At 41.4% G+C, this 22,760-nt stretch overlaps 1 protein-coding gene across 4 annotated transcripts in view; it reads right to left on the bottom strand.

Annotated features, from left to right (window-relative positions):
- The window catches only part of EXOC6B (exocyst complex component 6B), a 450,860-nt gene that overhangs the window by 106,247 nt on the left and 321,853 nt on the right, over positions 1 to 22,760 (bottom strand). For all 4 annotated transcript variants that reach the window (XM_073343016.2, XM_073343018.2, XM_073343017.2 and 1 more), the window contains one exon: positions 17,078 to 17,219. In XM_073343016.2, the coding sequence (XP_073199117.1) occupies positions 17,078 to 17,219 (142 nt within the window). The remainder of the gene's footprint in view (positions 1 to 17,077; positions 17,220 to 22,760) is intronic.

The raw sequence follows: 22,760 nt of genomic DNA, 5'->3' as shown, positions 1-22,760 counted from the left end.
GCAGCAGTCGACTCACCACAGTGAAGACACCATGGTAAGGCGATCTAAGTACATCGACTTCAGCCACGTTATTCACGTAGCTGAAGTTGCGTAACTTAGATTGATCCCCCTCCCCAGTGTAGACCAGGGCTAAGAGGGACTTAAGCAATGCAGAGGTCTTATGCTGGTGCTCTGCAAGAGGTGATTTTCTGTTACATGCCCGTTCCTACAGCATCCGGGCACATTCACATAACACAAAACCCCTGTATTAAACCTTTAACTTTGAGCATATACTGTCTGAACACCACACACGTTTTAAATACAGGAAAAAGCCTTCTGGCTTCCCATGCATCCATAAAAAATATTATCACTGAGATGGAGTATTTAAGCGGCCTGTCTACAGGTTTACTGCATTGGGCACTGTGTTGTAACAAAGGAGTGTTTTAAGAGGGGCAGGGGTGTATTTTTGCTTCTATGGATGCAAAATCCATATAAATCCTATTATATCTACAGCTGAGTGAACATTGGGAGAAATATCTGAAATTATTATTTTTTTCTTTTAAAACGCCAGTTTGTAAATTCAAGAGTCTAACAGGTGCTCGAAACGAATTTAGAATTCTAAACTCAACTGTAAAATTCCCAACTTGTGCAGAGACATGACTTTCAATATTCATGACAATCTGCTTGCAAAAGATCTGAGGTTGATATTCTTGAATGTTTCCAGAGAAGCAATACATTCCCAAATCTTGTGATCTGTTTAGAGACAATTCAAGGTAAAATCCATCTCATTCATTACATGTGTCTAATTATTAGCTCTGCTCTAGTTATGTTGAGGAACCATGTTCCAACCCTGTCTGTAGTGGGTGTAACAAACTTTAAGAAACAGCTGTAATAAAGTATGGTCCATCCTGAAGAGTAAACCATGTTATAGCACAGCTGTATTAAACATACATTGCCTCAGTAAATTCTGTAGTGCAGACTGGCTCAAACGGTAACTCATCAGAAAAAGTGGTGGAGGCATGCATTGCACGAATAATACATCCAAGGAGCGAAACAGCCTATGAGATCATTATTATATTACTTGTATTACAGTACAAAGGGGATCACATATATTGCTTATTCAATGTATTGTGTACATTGACTTCAAGGGATTGGAACAGGAATGAATGGGGTGTTTCACCACATTATTATTACAAAGTACTTCAGCACCCTCTGTACTCATAGGTCACATTTTACATACCAATGCCACAAACTTATCTGGGGCAAGGAAATGTACAAAGTCCTTTTAAAAAGGAACAGAGCTTTAAAGGAAAGACACAGCCAGTTCTTGGTTTTAATCTCCTCAATCAGGTTTCAGTACAGTTTTCTCAGAACGACCCAGCACAGAGGTGGCCTCGGCACTGTCAGATTCGTTTATTGTACTTTCTCCACTACCAAGGCAAGTGGCGAGATAGAGCAAGCCACCTACCATATGGCCCCTTGAGCAGAAAATCACAAGAGAATAGAGCAGATCTGTATGCGGCTGTTTGTACAAAGCATTTAGCCAAGCTAAAGGTTTGAGAGGCTTGTGTTCAGGCCAAAGAAGTAATGTCTTTGCAAGGCCTACAGCTAGGGCCACCCAGGGCAGGTTACAGTGGGACTCTAGCCTCTTTTCCAAAAGGCTTCTCCAAAGAAAGAATCAAGGAACTGTTAAGCAATGAACAAAGAATAAAGAGTTCAAACACACAAGGCAAAAAGGCACCCATTGTAAATTAATGATACAGAATTTGGGAATCTCCTTTCATATAGTGTACAGAGCTATACACGCAAGTACATAGAGATTCTAATACATTTTGCATAGTTAGGAGTAAACACAGTTGGCTTCTTTATTCCCAAATTCACTAATTTAGGGACAAGAACATACAGAATGATGGTGTGGATGGGTGGTACAAAGATTTTATTAGCACTCATTTAATGTAACCTGCATAATTGGCACATGGTTTCACTACTTGTGAAAAATGCAGTTATCCCAAACTCGTGCCAATTAAACCTTTATGCCAAACCATCAAGTTCTTTTTTTTTTTTTAAATACACACACACTCACTCACTCTCCCTCTCTGAAGGCCCCTTTTGTCACTGTAGTAGCTGAATTTTATATACACGCTATTTATATATATACACGCACACACTTTTTTTTGATATTATATCCCTTGTATTATGTATTTTACACTTACGCACACACACTCTTGCAAAATCCTACCTTCCCACTTGCCAAGGCTGGGCAATATTTTTGCCCCACGTCAAGACGATAATTATAAAAGCACATTTTCTGTATGGTCTCGTAAATGCTCAGAAGAGTTTTACAAACCTGACACATACACTTTATACACAGACATTGTTCGCAGGACTAGTGTAGGAGGTGGGTTTGCAGCAGACCTTTGGAGACAGAGACGGCGGCTTGGAGTATAACAGCTGAGAGGCTGTTGCAGGCAAAAGGGGTGCTATCAAGGTAGGGTTTGAACTATGGCAACCCTGTAGAGTATCTAACGAGGGCTCCAGACCTCATAGTGCTCCAGAGCTGGGGTGTATAACAGTGATTGAGCCTGAGAGTTGTAACAGTGATGGTACACAGCTGAACAGCATACAGGGTGGAACTTGAGATGTAGGAAAGAGAACATGGGAGCGAAGGGAAAACCGAGAGAACAAAGATGCAGCTGTGCTCAAACTTATGTATGCAGAGGTGGGTGACAGTGAGATTTTGAACAGAATTGGGAAGAGGAGTTGAGTGAAGAGAGCAAATACACAGCCATAAGATCCATCAAGGGAAACACCAGACTGAGGAAGAAGACTAAAGGACGTGGGGATGGATAGGAATTTGAAGGACAGGTGGCGACAGGGCTCATCTGCATACAGAATGAAGACCCCAGGGAGGATAGGAAAAGGAGATCAAGATGTATGAAGGAACAGTTTCCACCAGCAAGAAAGTTGCCTGCTATGGAGTTATTCTCAGCTTCCACAGTGCTGAAAAGGTCTATGGCTTTGTCTACAAGATTCTGGGCAAGGAATGATTTCCACTGGTGAGCAGTGTCGAGTATAGTATCTACACGTGTATTATACCTATTTATGTACAAAAGGCTAATTCAGCAGATGCATATTGTGGATGGCTCAACAGTAATAAGCATCAGATTGGGATACTTCCAGAAGGGGGTGGGGGCAAAAATGAGCACAGAAAAAATGAAAACATGCATAATCTATACATATTTTGGACACCTAAATATACGGTATGCCTTAGTGTGTACCATACATTTACGCACATTCATCAAAAAAATCAAGATGTGTATGTAACCTAAAATAATCATGTGCACTAACTTTCTTCTCTCTCTAATCCCAGCACATTGTTACTAGCACTCACCCTCTCATCTGTGTGTGACATACATCTCACATTTTGGGTGCAGCATAATAAATATATTAGTGATTATGATTATTAGGGTTAGGGTGGAAAGAACCCTTAGGGCGTCAAGTTAAGGTGAATGAGTTTGGAGGAGAAAAGTTCACTGGAGAGGAGGATGAGGAGCACTGTAGTTAGTGCGGCAGACTGCAATGCTTTTAGAGAGAATAAATTACAAATCAAGCAAAGCTTAATATCCACTGGTTGCCTGAGATTGTGCAGGAAGGTGCTGGGATAGGAGGATGTATGCGCAAAGAAAAAGAACAGAGATTAAATATGTGGCCTAAATACAGTGGATTAGAACATGAGAAGGCACAGTTTAGCCGCTAGAAGCTAAAAGCAGGAATCAGCTAGCAATAATGCCACACACAGCCAAACTGGTTGACAGAGCATCCTCCGTAGAATCCAGCATTACCATCATTTTGTCCACCAGTTCGGCCTAATTTCAGTTAATTGATTTTTAGTCCCACGTTTCTCTTATTTATCCTAACACAGTCCTTGAGTTATATCAGGAGGCCATTTTATTCAGACTAATTCAGTCTGTCTCCTCTTTACACCTTTTTCCATCAACATTTATATGTGATTGGAAGATTTATCCACTTGTCCACAGTTGAGATCACAATTAGGGCAAACCTGTAGGCAGAGCTATAACACGACCACCTCCTTTCTCATTTCCCTCCTTCACCACCACTAACACATTTGAGAATCCAAGGAGAAGTTAAAATTATATGGCGCACTTGTAAATCCTCAAAGGATGTCTGACTATTAATGAGTGTTGTCTGTTTGCATGTGCAGGAATTACAGGCAGCTTTAGTTCATGACAGAATCCTCTCAATTGCTCTAAGTGGCACTGAAATCATTCACATCCCTAATTTTGGTGCATCTGTTGGTGTTAACACAAACACTGGTCTCTCATTCTTCTCCAGAAGGCTATGAAATTTGCCCCAAGGATAAAGATTAAAAGATGGATGCAGTGACAAATGGAGCCCTGAGCATAGTTTTTGTGCTTCTGAATTTAGGGTTGGACTGTGGCGTAAAAGATCTGGCTGGTGAGAAAGAAATACAGGAAGGCACATTGATAGGGCTAGCGGCTCCTAAGACCAAGGATTACTCAGCCAAAAGGGAACTCTAATTATGGACACGTCTCTTTCCTTCTTGATATTTTAGAGCAGTGGTTCTCAACCTGTCCAGACTACTGTACCCCTTTTAGGAGTCTGATTTATCTTCTGTATCCCAACTTTCACCTCATTTAAAAACTACTTGCTTACAAAATCTGACATAAAAATACAAAAGTATCACAGCACACTATTACTGAAAAATTGCTGACCTTCTCATTTTGTCTGTATGAAATTTCAGTTTGTACTGACTTCGCTAGTGCTTTTTATGTAGCCTGTTGTAAAAGTAGGCAAATATCGAGATGAGTTGATGTACCCCCCTGAGAAGACCTCTGTGTACCCCCAGGGGCCCGTGTACCTGTATAACACAGGCCACAGAACTTTCCCCCGGCAACATTCCTAGAATATATCTTGTAGAAAAACAGCCAATCTCGATTTAAAAAATCATCAATGATGTGCCACCACAACCCTTTGTAAATTGTTACAATGGTTAATTACCCTCACTGTTAAAAAATTATCCCTTATTTCCAGTCTCAATTTGTCTAGCTTCAACTTCCAGACATTGGAGTGTGTTATATTTTTCTCTGCTAGACTGAAGAGCTCATTATTCAATATTTTCCCCCATATAGATACTTTTAGACTGTAAACAAGTCACCCTTTAACCTCTTTGTAAAACTAAATAGATGGAGCTCTGGGACTATCACTATAAGACAAGTTTTCTCATCCTTTAATCATTCCCATGGGTCTTCTCTGAACCCTCTCCAACTTATCAACCTCTTTCTTGAATTGTGGGCACCAGAACTGAACACAGGATTCCAGAAGTGGTTACATATGTGAAGTGGGCATGGCTTTGGGGAAAATATGATACCTAGCTGCAATTCTCAGGAAACTGAATGGTGTGTGCCACATCCTTTAATGCTTTCTTCTTCGAATGAGCTATGATCAGGATATTGTTTAAGATGTGTAAAAATCATCTGTAGGGACATTAATACTTTGTAAAATACCTTGAGTACTATGTCAGACCAAAATGCAAAGCCTTATACTGGAGTTCCTTACAAGAAGAGAAAGGTAAGAAATTATGATGGGAAGGCCAAACAGCGGCATAGCAAGTAGGCCGCTGGAACTTTGGCCAAAGTTTCAATAACCCGTTTCACAATTTCCATATTGAACTTGAATTTCCTCAGTGACTTTCAAACCCAACACTGCTTTGTTGAATTTCCCCTTTAACAGCCAAATTATCAAGGTAGTGAGAATTTCAGAGAATGACCCCCAAGTTATCAAATTGAGCCAAACTGGATCAAATTCAATAAAAACGTCCATTCCTCTAATGCCCTGGGACAAAGAAGAGCCCGGAATCCAGTTTACTTCTTCAAGAGGCAGAACAAATCTGACAGATGTTTCAAGGGGATGTGCCTGAGCCTTCAGACGCTGGCAGGTCTGAGCTGCATCCACAACAACACAGAACAACTCTCTGCTGGGTTGCCAGACATTTTAAAGTACAAGAAAGTAGAAGTTTTCAGATGAAATTGGAAGTCTTTTGACAGGAAGGCTGGTATCTGTCAATAAGTAATAGATAATGTTGGGCATATGTATAGAAAGAACTGAGTTATGGATGTCTAAAGGTTACTTTTCCAAACCCAAAGACATAGAATAGAAAGAGCAGACGATAAGCTCTCTGCTGAATTAAGATGCTTAATATTTGGAAGAGGTGAATTATCAGCTCGAATGACCATTTTTTCCCCTGAAGGGGAGGTTGAAAAGGTTTACAAACGCCAATTGTGTGGTTCTGTATTTCACAGGACTATTTGGGGAAAAACTGGGACACAGAGACGGAGGACTGCCTGGAAAGATACTGAATTCTGGAAGCCCTTTAATATCAAAGGATTTGACATAGGCTTAGGAGCTTTAAAAGGCAGGAACCAGGAAAGATCTTTGGGACACAAAAGGGAAAGGTGGTGTCAGGAGTGGTCAGAGGTGAATGATTGATAGAGATGTAAGATTTTCTTTTCATTTTACTGTTTAACTTATGAGAAGTTCACACGTAGGGACATTATGCAGATTGTTTCTCTTTGTTTTTCTATCATGTTCTTGCTGTTTTTAAGAAGTCTTTTTAAGAAAACTACTTTTGTACGGGTAATTTCACGCAGACAACCCATAACCACTCAACCATTCAAGGTCTCAGTAAAAGGCACGTGAGAACTGGTATCCTCTCCTAGTGTGTTGCACAGGGTCATGAGCAGATAAACCAAAGGAAAGCCTAGTAACCAAGGAGAAGATGCAAGTACAGAGAGGTACATGTGACACGCTGAGAAGAAGTCAATGAGGTGTAAGCTATAGAGGGAGGCTGTGACAGATGGCAGGAGTGGTAGAGAAAATAAGAAGAGATGAAGGGATGGATGAGGATTTGAACAGAGGTGAAATCAAGGAAGTGGTACATACGTGCAACGTTGCCCAAGTAGATTTACAAATGTAGGAGATGGAAGGGGAGGAGAAGAGCTCATACGAGTAAATAGAAAGGCTAAATCAGTGAAGGAGATAGAAAATGGTTCCAGCACAGATGGAATGAGGAGGGTACAAGGTCAAGAATCAAATGAGGGTTGCACGCAGTGGAGACAAGAGGTCTTGGGTGAGGAAGGAAATTTAACTGCTAAAGAGAAGCCCATATATCTTTAACAGTCTGCAAGGCTTCCAAGATTTGCTTGAGCAAGGTCTGAAAGGGTTCATATTTTGACTTGCAATATTTACATATACCAGTACACCACTGAACCATTTTATTATTGCTGTAGCATTTTTTATCCTTTAAGAAAAGTCACACGAGGAAAATGCAAATGGAAGAAGGTGGCATTGCCTCTAATGACCAGGGATTCTACTTGTGTTCCCTTTGTGACTCCACACACACCAATAATTTCATACTAGTGCTGAAGAAAGCAAAATTATTTCAGTGACATGTGAAGCCAAAGGTATGGTTCCTGAATGGTTGAGGTTGGGAGGGAAGGGACTTGCTCCTGTTTTGTCTTCCTAGCATAACATTCTCTTACTGAGAGCAATTAATACTCCTTCTAAGATTTTATGCTGGAAAAACAAGCATTTTTTGTCAATTTTGCTTTGTTTTCCTTTGCTGTTTAGCTCTGTGCCAGCTAGGAACGTTCCAGTACATGGTACTGATGTATATCATCTCAATCTGACCAGTAGAGCTGAACTACCTGGTAGAAGGGCTGCATTTAGACAAACTACCTTTTCCCATGAAAAAAGCCATGATGCCTATAGAACTTACCCAGTTCTCAACCCATTTATACTTTGGACCTATCACACTATCCCATGGCAATGAGTTCCACAGGTTAGTTGTGTGAAAAAGTACTTTCCTCTTGTTTGTATTAAGCCTGCTGCCTATTAATTTCATCAGATGACCCCTGGTTTTGTATTGTGTGAAAGGGTAAATAACACCTCCCTATTCACTTTTTCCACGCCATCCATGATTTTATCATAACCTCCCCTTAGTCATCTCTTTTCTAAGCAGAACAGCCCTAATCTTTTCAGTCTCTCCTCAGACGGAAGATGTTTCAAACCCTTGACTATCTTTATTGGCCTTCTCTGAACCTTTTCCAGTTCCACTGTATCCTTTTTGAGCTGGGGAGACAAGAACTGGACACAGTATTCAAGGCATCGGAGAACCATGGATTTATATAGAAAAATACCATAATTCCACTGTTTTATTTTCTATCACTTTCCTAACAGTTCCTAACATACTGTTAACCTTTTTGACTGCTGCTGTGAATTGAGCAGATGGTGACTATTGATGGTGATTCCATCAGAGAACTATTGATGGTGACTCCAAGATCTCTTTCTTGGATGCAACAACTAATTTAGAACCCATCATTGTATACGTATAGTTGGGGTTATTTTTCCAGTGTGAATTACTTTGCGCTTATAAACACAGAAGTTCATCTGCCATTTTGTTACACAGTCATCCAGTTTTATGAGACCCCGCTGCAACTCCTCACAGTCTGCTCTGAACTTAACGATCTTGAACAATTTTGTATCATCTGCAAACTTTGCCACTTCACTGTTCATCCCCTTTTCCAGATCATTAATGCACATCACCTATAACTTAATAGTAATGAGATACATTGAAGATTAAGAAAACATCAGGAAACTGTGAGCTTTGCATGTTACAAACATGAGTGAGGGGAGGGGGGCACACAATATTTTGGGCGAAGGCTGTAGTGCTAAATGAATAACAAAATTTCCACGTGAGAAAAGCTATGGAGCCAGCGAATATAGCGAAGAATGAGGTGATAAACAGTTGCACTGAGATCAGAACAGGCGCATTGTGGCATGCTTACTTACTGGGTTGCAGTGCTCCTCAAACTGGTTGATACAGCTGTGTTTCTTACTGACTATACCCAGGAGTGGTTTAAACGAAAAATTGGAGTTTAATGAAATTTTAAATATAATTTTACTGCCCTTTTAATTTCTCATAAATCATCAGTTAAAGAACTTTAGAGATTATGGAATTGCTTATTTTATGATCTAAGTATTGTAAAAAACAATCTGGGATTGTAAAAAACAATTGTAAAAAACAAGCACTGGGATATGTTGCGCTGGTGAAAACCACTTTTGTAAGAAAAACCAACAGCGTTCTTTTCTCTTTTTGTCGCAATGTCCAAATTTGGGTCATCTGTAGTTCCAGCTACCTCTGAGATATGCATGGTTTGGAAAAATATCAGAAAGCAGGGGGTCCCAAAACATACGAAAAGAACAGTGTGCATAGAAGTAGGTTAAAAGCCACATATCAAACTCATTGTAAAATTGCACATAAAGCCCTTTGGAAAAAAACAAACAAACAAAAAGACTTTTCTAACGCATGGGCATTGCCTCTTCTATTTGTGGGTCCACAGCTTTTTTTGGGGGGGGGGTGGCGGGGGGGTGTTCTTTGGTTAAAAAAAAAAAGGGGGAGGAAGCATCTCTATCAGTTAGAACAGACTGGAACCAGACCCCTGGGTTTAGTTCGGACTATTACTGCACTTGTTTCTGTCCTTGGGCAACTTGCTTAACTTCTCTGTGGCTCAGTTTACAATATGTACATAAGAATGTCCAGACTGGGTCAGACCAAGGGTCCATCTAGCCCAGTCTCCCGTCTTCCGACAGTGGCCAATGCCAGGTGCCCCAGGGGGAATGAACAGAACAGGGAATCATCAAGTGATCCATCCCCTGTTGCTCATTCCCAGCTTCTGGCAAACAAAGGCTAGGGACACCATCCCTGCCCATCCTGGCTAACAGCCATTGATGGACCTATCCTCCATGAATTTATCTCGTTCTTTTTTGAACCCTGTTATGATCTTGGCCTTTGCAACATCCTCTGGCAAGGAGTTCCACAAGTTGACTGTGCATTGTGTGAAGAAATACTTCCTTTTGTTTGTTTTAAATCTGCTGCCTATTAACTTCACTTGGTGACCCCTAGTTCTTGTGTTCTGAGAAGGAGCAAATAACACTTCCTCGTACTATTTATAAAAGTCTTTTATATCTTCATATAGAAGGTGCTATAAATGCCACGTAGTAGTAGTATCATTACTAGTAAAAATAGGACAACAGTTCCAAGTGACTGGTGACCTCCTGCAAACTGCAGACATGGCACTGGTAAAGCTGAACAAAGAACTTCAAACTCTTCAGCAATTAATACATCTTGGGAAACAGCTTTGCAACTGGAAAAAAAAAAATCAATGTACCTTTATGGGTAGGTCTGGTTCCTTATAACATTTTCTTCAGTGCTTTGTCCAACTTAATTTTAGACGTCTGAAGCAATGTGGTTTCCATCACTTCCTTTGAGGGACAATTCACAGGATGACAGATCTCATGATTCACAGGTTTCTCTCCAATCACTAGCCTAACATGTTCGTTAGAACCTTGCGGCTCAATGCCTGCTTACCTTGCTCACACGAGAAATCCTGCTGACATATATGGGACTACTCATATGAGTAAGGTGGCAGGATTTGGCCTTTTATGTTTACTTAAATTTATTTAAAGCCCTCAGAATGCTTTCTCTGCCAAGGTTTTTAAATAAATAAAAGGTATATTTGGATATTGTACTATCCAAAAATGCTAAGTACATTGCTTCTCAGGAAGAATTAGTAGTACAGACTGGGAATTCCACGATGACCATGTCTGGGTTTGGTGGTGCAGTGCTTGGCCCTAGATATCTGACTGATTATTGATTCAGGGTAGGTGAGGTGATATCTTTTACTGAACTAACTTCTGTTGGAGGAAGGGTCCAGTTTTTGAACTGCACAGAGCTCTTCTCCAGGTCCGGGGAAAGACCTGAAGAACTCCTTCTCTTCTTCTTCCTTCTCCAGACCCGAAGATTTTTTTCAGTCTAGTACCTAATCATTATGCAAAGACACACACACTAGGCATTTTTAAAAAAACGTGATCATGGACAAAAACTCGAACGGCTCAAGATCCCATACCACTGAAGCCAAAGGGAGCAATGCGTGCTTTGCATATCTGTAAAAACAGCCTTTAATTAAATACCGAGGGTAATTAAAACGTCAGGTGTAGAGGGCAGGAACAAGGCAAACTGCATCACTATTCGCAAAAAGAAAAGGAGTACTTGTGGCACCTTAGAGACTAACAAATTTGGCTGCTCCTCTGAAACCTGCATCACTACCGGAGACGATAAAACTGAGCTTTGCTCCTAACCTGACAAGTAGACAGAATTCTCACAAACAAATTTATTTTCTTAGTACATTGGCTATCCAGTGATTGATTTTTGTTTGTTTTTTAGCGTTGCATTAAAATCATGACAAGCTGCTCCTCAGAGGAGGATTCAAATTATTCACGCTGTCAGCAAAAGCACCAGACAAACAAATAGGAGCGAGGGCTTTCGGTCTTCGAAAAGGAAGAATGACCTACGTCTGCGTTTACCATTCTCAGTGGCAAACAGCAGGGTTGACAGTGATGAATAGGAAGGTCAGGGAAACAGCATCTGTCTCAATTTTCCTGACTGAGATGGCATCTCAGGCCTTGGTTGGGCGGAGCAGGTCGCCTGCCCCTGCTGCTCAGGTTGGCGGCACCTGCTATGGAATGTCTGAGTGCTCCTGATTTTGTCTCGCAGAACAATTGCCTCCAAATCTCATGGAATTTAAGGAATCGTGCTTTTAAAACCTATATTAAATGTCATCCATTTCCCTGAGTGTTTGGGGGTTTTAAGAGGGGGAAAAAGCTGCCGCTTAGTGACCCATGTTAACAAATGGGAAGAAAATTCGACAGGGTTACAAAGTCCATTTTCAGCCAAGCAAAAGAAAGCGAAACTATTATTAATGACGAACGCTTCCCATTATTTTCAGCAGTGCAGACTGGCCCTCCATGAACCCAGATGTTGACAATTCGGGATTGAAAACAACTTTTTCAGGGCCATAACTGTTACTAGACTTCTACATGTGGAACTGTGGCAAAATTCAGATACCGTTCACACTGCTTGGGGCCAGATCCTTCCTCAAGGAGGATTCAAATAAGAATGTTGAGAATTAGGAAAAGGTTAAGGATCAGGCCCCCAGACAGAAGAAACTTAACTGGGTAACCTGCCAGGGAACCTATTTAATCTTGATAGTGAATGTCAATGGTTGCTGATAAATTGAAACTGTCTTAGCAGCATTTGTGTTTAACGGGGACATTTGGACAGTATCAAATAGTACTCACCTGGTCTTAAAGAGAAGTGACATTTCAAGTTCTGATTTCTTTATATGAAGGTGTTACCAAATAAAGATTACAATAAACCAGCATGAAATGCAATCAGTATTTTCTCAGGGCCCAGTACTGCTCGCACTGAAGTCAATGGCAGTTTTGCCACTGAGTTTAATGGGAGCAACATTGGACTGACAGCATGTTTCAATTCAGAGGGCTCTGCTGTAATGAGATTGTGCCACAGACCTTTGCCAAGACATGTTCCCAATCCGAACATCAACCTTCAGGGTCCCAGGAGAGCCACAGGGGTGGGTATTTTGAAAATGCCACAAGTGAAAATTCTAACCCAAGTTGTGCTTTTTGTTTCTGAATTTAAAAAAAACAAACAAACCAAACTTTATCAGCCTACGCAGAGGAAATTTGCATCAAGCAGTGTATCTACTGCAGAAGTGGATCATTTGATATTTTCACAAAAGCCCAGGGATGTAACGACAGACATTACATGGTATGGAGCTGAAAGCTGGCATATAAACGGTGAACTCTGAGGCAGTAATTTTCTCCTAAAAACCATAGTGGCTTTGTTAAAACATCTTTCCACTGCAGTTGCAGAAGATTTGGGATGAGGTTTCTGGTCTTGTGTTTGGATACTCTGACCGAACAATTGCTTGATTTGAGAATACGAAATGTCACAGAAAAATTAGTCCGTACTATGGAATGGTGACTTTTTGTATATTCGCAAATGATTTGAAAATATCCTTATCTTTTAACTTGGAAAAAATGTCCACTGAGCATGTGCACAGTATTTTACCTCTGCTATGATGGAAACAAAACGGTTCTATGGGTTCTGCACTGCACTACATTTTACTAACCCCTGCGTATCACAGAATCATACGTACACCAAAATAATGAGTTACTTGGGTAAGGGTTTGGGCCCAATGCAAGGTTTACCCAGTTTTTAGCCAGGCAAACTAAAATGGTCTTTACAGGAAGCTTTCCTGAGTAAGAGTTCAGTAAGGACATCAGGATTCCATCTATGGTATGTATAGATTCACACACATTCACGTGACACCTGGACATTCACATTGTGCCGGTTTCACTGACACGGCACTGCATCCCAAGAAACCCTAAGCTTGATATAGGGGCAAATTCTACTCTCAGTGTAAATCCTTAACCTTAACTTAATCTGCACAGGTGTCACTGAAGTCAATGGGGTTGCACCGGGCATAATCTGGTCTGGAAAAAGCCCATTACAGTAGGGATGAATCATGAAAAGGAAAGAACAGAGATGGAGCATCACAGCCCACGTTGAATTTGGGGGGGGCTGGCAGAGAAACCTTAACTTGCTAACTGAATAAACTATACATTGAAATCAGTGGGATACAGTGATTAATTAACCCTGCAATGTCATTTTCACAGTCACTTTTTTAGGGTAGAAGTGCATTTTAAGCAAAAGATCTAAGGCTTTTTACAGGATGTGTGCATAATTATGCTGTACACCACCAATATTGCCTAGGTCTAATCCTACCTATTATCCTCACTGCGAAATCAAATCATTGCAGAGAATAATCAGGCAAAGCATCATAATCACTTAATGAGGAGAATGATTAAACTAATATCCACACCTGCAAATCCTTGCTGTGTGCTTTATATCACCTACTGCTATATCTCCCAGTACATTTTCTTAAATGTACACAATTTATTCTGAATGCAAATGTCATGGATTTAAACAGGCTAGAAATAAGAAAGACCTATCAGATGGCTAGTCCATCTCCATGCCAGTGCAGGACAAGTCCCTACAGCATATATTCTACTGTTTTGCCTAGTCTTGTTTTAAATACTCCAAGCAATTGGGCTTCCACAGCTTGTCCTTTAGAGAATTTTTTTACCCTGCCAGGTGGATGCCATTGAACAACAGTGAGATACTGTTATTCAAAGGACAGAATAGGAAAGTAAATGCAAATTGTTAGCCAAATGTATACATATTAGGCATAGCACACACCACATTATTATTGTAGTATACACAGCACACGGGCAGTTATGTTCACAAATTATATTATGCCTTTCCCACAATGTTGTTCACTTCCATTTATGCGAAAAGCAATACCCATAACCCTTTGCACAGCTGAAGTCAGCAGTGGCACAGGCAGATACAAAACCCTGTGAAAGGCAAGATGCCTGAATGGATGTACCTCTATGACCTAACTGGTAGTTGGAATGCAGTATTTCAAACAGAGATAAGGAAGAAACTGGCTGGTGGTTTCAGTCTTGGGTGACGTGCAGAGTGCTATCTAAACTTGCAAACAACCCTACTATAGATATAGCAAGTTTAAAGGCATATTGTTTGAAGCACACTTTCTGTTTCAGGCGAACTGAACACAGAAGTTTCAGAGTAGCAGCCGCGTTAGTCTGTATTCGCAAAAAGAACAGGAGTACTTGTGGCACCTTAGAGACTAAAAAATTTATTTGAGCATAAGCTTTCGTGAGCTACAGCTCATTTCATTGGATACATTCGATGAAGTGAGCTGTAGCTCACGAAAGCTTATGCTCAAATAAATTTATTAGTCTCTAAGGTGCCACAAGTATAGAATCATAGAATCATAGAATATCAGGGTTGGAAGGGACCCCAGAAGGTCATCTAGTCCAACCCCCTGCTCAAAGCAGGACCAATTCCCAGTTAAATCATCCCAGCCAGGGCTTTGTCAAGCCTGACCTTAAAAACCTCTAAGGAAGGAGATTCTACCACCTCCTTAGGTAACGCATTCCAGTGTTTCACCACCCTCTTAGTGAAAAAGTTTTTCCTAATATCCAATCTAAACCTCCCCCACTGCAACTTGAGACCATTACTCCTCGTTCTGTCATCTGCTACCATTGAGAACAGTCTAGAGCCATCCTCTTTGGAACCCCCTTTCAGGTAGTTGAAAGCAGCTATCAAATCCCCCCTCATTCTTCTCTTCTGCAGGCTAAACAATCCCAGCTCCCTCAGCCTCTCCTCATAACTCATGTGTTCCAGTCCCCTAATCATTTTTGTTGCCCTTCGCTGGACTCTCTCCAATTTATCCACATCCTTCTTGAAGTGTGGGGCCCAAAACTGGACACAGTACTCCAGATGAGGCCTCACCAATGTCGAATAGAGGGGAACGATCACGTCCCTCGATCTGCTCGCTATGCCCCTACTTATACAGCCCAAAATGCCATTGGCCTTCTTGGCAACAAGGGCACACTGCTGACTCATATCCAGCTTCTCGTCCACTGTCACCCCTAGGTCCTTTTCCGCAGAACTGCTGCCTAGCCATTCGGTCCCTAGTCTGTAGCTGTGCATTGGGTTCTTCCGTCCCAAGTGCAGGACCCTGCACTTATCCTTATTGAACCTCATCAGATTTCTTTTGGCCCAATCCTCCAATTTGTCTAGGTCTTTCTGTATCCTATCCCTCCCCTCCAGCATATCTACCACGCCTCCCAGTTTAGTATCATCCGCAAATTTGCTGAGAGTGCAATCCACACCATCCTCCAGATCATTTATGAAGATATTGAACAAAACTGGCCCCAGGACCGACCCTTGGGGCACTCCACTTGATACCGGCTGCCAACTAGATATGGAGCCATTGATCACTACCCGTTGAGCCCGACAATCTAGCCAGCTTTCTACCCACCTTGTAGTGCATTCATCCAGCCCATACTTCCTTAACTTGCTGACAAGAATACTGTGGGAGACCGTGTCAAAAGCTTTGCTAAAGTCAAGAAACAATACATCCACTGCTTTCCCTTCATCCACAGAACCAGTAATCTCATCATAAAAGGCGATTAGATTAGTCAGGCATGACCTTCCCTTGGTGAATCCATGCTGGCTGTTCCTGATCACTTTCCTCTCATGCAAGTGCTTCAGGATTGATTCTTTGAGGACCTGCTCCATGATTTTTCCAGGGACTGAAGTGAGGCTGACTAGCCTGTAGTTCCCAGGATCCTCCTTCCCTTTTTTAAAGATTGGCACTACATTAGCCTTTTTCCAGTCATCCGGGACTTCCCCGGTTCGCCACGAGTTTTCAAAGATAATGGCCAATGGCTCTGCAATCACAGCCGCCAATTCCTTCAGCACTCTCGGATGCAACTCGTCCGGCCCCATGGACTTGTGCACGTCCAGCTTTTCTAAATAGTCCCTAACCACCTCTATCTCCACAGAGGGCTGGCCATCTCTTCCCCATTTTGTGATGCCCAGCACAGCAGTCTGGGAGCTGACCTTGTTAGTGAAAACAGAGGCAAAAAAAGCATTGAGTACATTAGCTTTTTCCACATCCTGTTCTTTTTGTGAACACTGAGAGTGAGACTCACTTCCCAGAAGGAACGATAAAGTATGAACTCTCTCCGTTCTGTACTGTACTGCTTTGTCTTTGATAATAACATTTGGCATTTTAGTTATTTGTTCTTACACATTCTTAACAACAAACCACAAGTGTAATCAAACAACTGGATATACTTTAGACAATAAAATAGAAAGGGATGCTGCGGAAAATGAAGACTGTAAAGGTCAGGCCAAGAAGCGTGTTTGTAATGTGGGGAACCCCAGTACGGAAGTTGCCTCAGTAATATATTTTCAATATATCATCACCCTGATCACATGTTACATCCACTCTCCTCTCCATTTGCTCATCTTTTTTAAATATATGCTCCTAAGAGGTAGGGACTGTGTCTTCCTCTGGGGCTGGAAAGTGCTACCGCAAAACAAACAAACAGAATAAAACTCTGAGCTAGAATTAGCTTTGCTTCCTTTCAGTAGATCTTCAAGATGAACCCAAGAACCACCACTGTCCTAGCAGAAAGACCCAGTGCACAATGGCTAAACAAGGTACAACAGGATAAATGGAATGATTTTGTGCCTTACGTTCACACTCCTCTACATCCAGGTTGAACTGCTGTAAGGCCCCCAATGTAAGCTGCCTCACTTCAGCTTCTAGCAGCAGCTGCATCAGTGAAGTGGATAAGTGTTTGCATGCAGACATACATGCAGTCTGAGCCACCTTACCCTGGAAAATAAAAGGGAAATCATTAAGAAAATGATGCATAGGATCCAAATGGGACCAACCCGTCCACTTGTTAAAACAAAAAGTACTGTACATTCCACCCTCCTTAAAGAGTCTCCTCTGGCACTAGGCATTTGTATGGTTCCCAGACATATGAAACCTTATTGTAATGATCCTCATTAAAAGGATTCCTTTTTAATAACTTTAAAGAAGCTACAGCAGGGCTAGATCCTGCATGATAGAAAAGGCCGTCTAAGTGCAGCTCAGAGCCCTCAATGCTGAAGACCATTGTGGTTATTGCATTCAGCGCCTCTCTGCATCAGTCATGGATCAGCACTCACATCGCACTCGCCATCTGTACCTAGCCCGGGCCCAGGCAGCTAATAATCCAACCAGTGGACCAAATTCGATGATGAATCCTAGTCACGTGTCATCTAAGGCACATTGCACATCCGCTAAGAAGAAAACCTAAGCAATGCCCAACAGCTAATGGGTACAAGTTACAGCATAAGCTTATTTTGCACATCATCTTTCATGAAAATTGCACGCTTTAGAGAATTTACTTAGTTCCTAGACCAAAAACAATAGCATTAATTGTATTCATAAGTCCTGCAAACTCAAATCAACAAATGAACCAGTATCTGAAGATATGTAGAGTGGGATTTTCAAAACTGTTTAGTAATGGCCTAACTCCGTTTGTATTAAAATCAATGGGCGTTTTACCATTGACTTCAGTGGGAGCGGAGCTAGGCCTAGTGCTGAATTTCTCCCCAGATAACACATGGAATCTATATTATGGTGTGGTTGTAGCACCGTTCTCAGGCACTGGTTTGGATGAGAAGCAGAGTGGAGGTAAGCCCATGGCCCACTGCAGGGCGCACACAGGCCTCCTGCATATAGCTGTAAATGTAAAGTCCATTATAAAGACTGGCTCTAGCAAGCTTAGTGCTCTTCAACCTTCTTCTGATGCTATCTAGGCTCCTTGCAGACACAAGCAAGGAGCGAGCTGAAAGAAATGTCATCGAAGGAACAAGGTAATTGAAATAGCTGTGGTTATCCTGATAGAATCACTCCCCGGGGGGAATCCGAGGCAGTTGGCTGCACCTCCTGTCTTGTCCCACCCTAGGGAATGTGATTATCAACATTCTGCTCTCCTTAAACCATACCTAATTCACCAGTGATTAATTAACTGGTGGTGCCTACAGGCAGGAAAAGTCAGCCATTATTACGTGAGGGCAGCAGTGACTGCTGCTGTGCACTAAAGCAAAGCCAAGTGCTCTGTGCAGACATTTTAAAACCTGTGCGGATAGTAACTTCTTTAGCTCCAGCATGAGAAACATAAATGACAGCAAGTACAAGTGGCCATGACCGCTCCGATAAAGGTGATATCCTGCCTATACTTACAGGCATCAGGATTTTCTCACAGTACTTAGGAATTATTCCTCTTGTACATATACACAATTTAAACTCAAAAACATAAAACGTGACCCATTTCCTACGCTGCCCCCCCCCCCAGTTTCAGGGCTATCTGCATGGGGAAATTTACTGGTATAATTATACCAGCAGAGCTGGGCCAGCGTAAGTCCCCACGTGGATGCTCTCTTTCGGGATTCAGGATGCCTTTTTTGGTTCCACTTAAACAATTTCCAGAGACACAAACTAAACTGAAAAGTATCAGAGTAGCAGCCGTGTTAGTCTGTATTCGCAAAAGAAAAGGAGTACTTGTGGCACCTTAGAAGGCATTCAGTGAGTGATCACTCTCGTTACAGTGTGTATGTTAACACCCATTGTTTCATGTTCTCTATGTATATAAATCTATGCTATATAAATTCCACTGAATGCATCCGATGAAGTGAGCTGTAGCTCACGAAAGCTTATGCTCAAATAAATTGGTTAGTCTCTAAGGTGCCACAAGTCCTCCTTTTCTTTTTATAATTATATTGGTATAGCTATACCAGTAAACTTGCATAGAAAAGCCCTAAATCTCTAGTCCTGTTTCTTGGTGGAATGAAGGAGGATTCAATAACAAACAGGATCAGAGTTTTAGGGCTTTTATACACATGGAAATTTACCAGTAAAATGGCTTATAGCATAGTATAAATATACTGGTACTGTGACATATATAAACTTCCTCATGTAGAAAAGCCCAAAAACTCTGATCTGGTTTCTTATTGAATCCTCTTTCACGCCACTAGCTACACCACATATACTGTCCCCCACATAACCTTCAGTTCCGTGCCTGTTCCAACATTTGTAAAATAGGAATGATGCTTATCTTTTGTAGTAAGGCAATCTGAAAATTATGGATGAAAAGCCCCATATAAAAGCTAAGTACAATTATTTGTGCAACAGGGTTTAGGGACAATCATACTGAGTGTTTCGTTGCACTTCTTTTTACCACCAGTTTAATAGTTTGTGAAAGTTGTAAGGTAATTTTTTTTTACCAACTACTTAAACCTCTTGAGATTTGTTAGCATATTGTTAAAAACTTAAATTGCTATTAGCTTCAGCTGCTACAGGAACTAAAGAGAAAATTCTTATTAAATCTTTAAGTATTATTTCTAACACACACTTTCTTTCGGCCTTGCCAATTAAATTTCATGTTTGAAGAACAGCTGAGATCTCAACACAGGGAAGATCGTGCCAGGTACAACTGCCCGGAAAGGTCAGACAGGCGATACTGGCAGTAAAAGGACTGGAATTAATCATATACAGTGTTGGGGTAGCAGTGCTGCTCCCAGGATTTGAGAGAGACCAGGTGGGTGAGGGAATATCTTTTATTGGACCAACTTCTGCTGGTGAGAGATATAAGCTTTCAACCTCTTCTTCAGGTCTGCAAAATGTACTCAGAGGGTCACAGCTAAATACAAGCTGGAACAGATTGCTTAGCATAAGTGAGCTGTAGCTCACGAAAGCTTATGCTCAAATAAATTGTTAGTCTCTAAGGTGCCACAAGTCCTCCTTTTCTTAGCATAAGTAGTTAGCACCTATTTTAAGAGACCATTCAAGGTGAAGGGGCCGGTTAACACCCCTCTGCAGTGCGAAATATGGGCAAAGCCAAGCATGAACAATTAAGGATGTAAGGAGCCAAGGATACAAAAGGGAGAAATCGGAACGACTGGTGGTGCAGGAAGTAAACCAGATATTATGGGGATAAGAGAAACATGGTGGGATAGTCGTCATGACTAGAATACAGGCACTGAAGGATGTGTGTTCAGGAAAGATAGAAATAAACAAAAAGTAAAGGAGTACTTGTGGCACCTTAGAGACTAACCAATTTATTTGAGCATGAGCTTTCGTGAGCTACAGCTCACTTCATCGGATGCATACCGTGGAAACTGCAGCAGATATTATATACACACAGAGATCATGAAACAATACCTCCTCCCTCCCCACTGTCCTGCTGGTAATAGCTTATCTAAAGTGATCATCAAGTTGGGCCATTTCCAGCACAAATCCAGGTTTTCTCACCCTCCACCCCCCTACACACAAACTCACTCTCCTGCTGGTAATAGCCCATCCAAAGTGACAACTCTCTTCACAATGTGCATGATAATCAAGGTGGGCCATTTCCTGCACAAATCCAGGTTCTCTCATCCCCTCACCCCCCTCCAAAAACCACACACACAAACTCAAGAGACTTACTCTGAAACCTGTCAATAGAAATAAACGTAAACGTCGTGGAGCAGCACTATATATTAATGACGAGGTAGACTGTAAAGAAATTCAGAGTAGCAACCGTGTTAGTCTGTATTCGCAAAAAGAAAAGGAGGACTTGTGGCACCTTAGAGACTAACCAATTTATTTGAGCATAAGCTTTCGTGAGCTACAGCTCACTTCATCGGATGCATAAAGAAATCTGTTGGCATAAAGTGGAAAATGCAGTGAGGAGAGAGGTGTGGGGGGAGAGAAAACCTTTTGAAGTGATAAACACCCATTTTTTCCATGGTCTGTGTGTATAAAACATCCTCACTGCATTTTCCACTTTATGCACCCGATGAAGTGAGCTGTAGCTCATGAAAGCTTATGCTCAAATGAATTGGTTAGTCTCTAAGGTGCCACAAGTCCTCCTTTTCTTTTTGTAAAGAAATTAGAAGTGATGAAGTGGATCAAATGGAATCTGTGGCCAAAATCACTGAGGAAAAAAAGGTAACAGAGGCTGCACTGAGATAGTGCTTGGGGTGTCCTACAGACCCCCAAGATTCAATTTCAATATGGACAGAGAAACCTCTTAAATATTTTTTAATTAAATAAATGCTACTGGGAATTGTGTGATTATGGGAGACTTTAATTTCCTAGATATAGATTGGAGGACAAGTCCTACTAATAATAGTAGGGCCCAGATATTCCCGGATGTGAGAGCCAACAGATTTCTTCACTAAATAGCCACCAGATCAATGGCAGGATTTCTAATGAATCTATAAACTCAGGGGTTGTACCCTGTGACTGGAGAATTGAAAATATAGTACCTATATTTAAGAAAAAAAGTGATCCAGGAAACTACAGGACTGTAAATTTTACCTCAATTGTATGCAAAGTCTGAGAACAAGTTTTGAAATGGAGCGTAATTAAAGGCATAGAGGTATCTAATATGGTGTTACAAAAAGGTAGATCATGCCAGACCAACCTGATTTCTTACTTTGAAAAGATATCTAATTTTCTAGACAAAGGAAATGCAGTAGATCTAATCTACCTGGATTTCAGTAAAGCATCTGATATAGTTCCACATGGGAAATGAGTTAAATTGGAGAAGATGGGATCGATATGAGAATTGAAAAGGGGAAAAGGAACTGCGTAAAGCAGAGACTACAATGGGTCATGCTGAAAGGTGAACTGTCAGACTGGAGGGAGGTGGACCAGAAGAACAGCCACACTAGGTCAAGACCCATGGTCCATCTAACCCAGTATCTGGTTTTCAGGCAGTGGCCAATGCCAGGTGCTTCAGAGGAAATGAACAAAACAGGGAAATATTGAGTGACCCATCCCCGGCTGTCCACTCCTAGCTCTTGATAGTTAGAGGATAGGGACACCAAGCACATGAGGTTGTATCCCTGACCATCTTGCATTGATGGGCCTACTCTCCATGAAAGTTCCTCAAAGGTCAGTCTTGGGACCAATCTTATTTAACATTTTCATTAAATGACTGTGGCACAAAAAATGGGAATGTGCTAATAAAATCTGACAACGACACAAAGTTGGGGGTATTTCCAATAGAGAGGAGGACTGGAATATACAATACCTGGATGACCATGAAAACTGGAGAAATAGAAATGGGATGAAATTTAATAGTGCAAAGGACAAGGTCATGGCACTTAGGGGCTACGAACAAGAATTTTTGCTCTAAGCTGGGGACTCATCAAGTGGAAGTGACAGATGAGGAGAAAGACCTGGGGTGTACTGGTTAATCACAGGATGACTATGAGCCATCAATGTGACGCAGCCACAAAAAAGGCCAATGCAATCCTAGTGAGCATCAAGCGAGAGATTACCAGGAGAGATTGGGAAGTATTAGTGCCATCATACAAGGCACCGGTGAGACCTCAT

The sequence above is a fragment of the Lepidochelys kempii genome, chromosome 4 (genome assembly GCF_965140285.1).
Source record: "Lepidochelys kempii isolate rLepKem1 chromosome 4, rLepKem1.hap1, whole genome shotgun sequence".
Lineage (NCBI taxonomy): Eukaryota > Metazoa > Chordata > Testudines > Cheloniidae > Lepidochelys > Lepidochelys kempii.
This window is presented reverse-complemented; position numbering and strand designations above follow the sequence as displayed.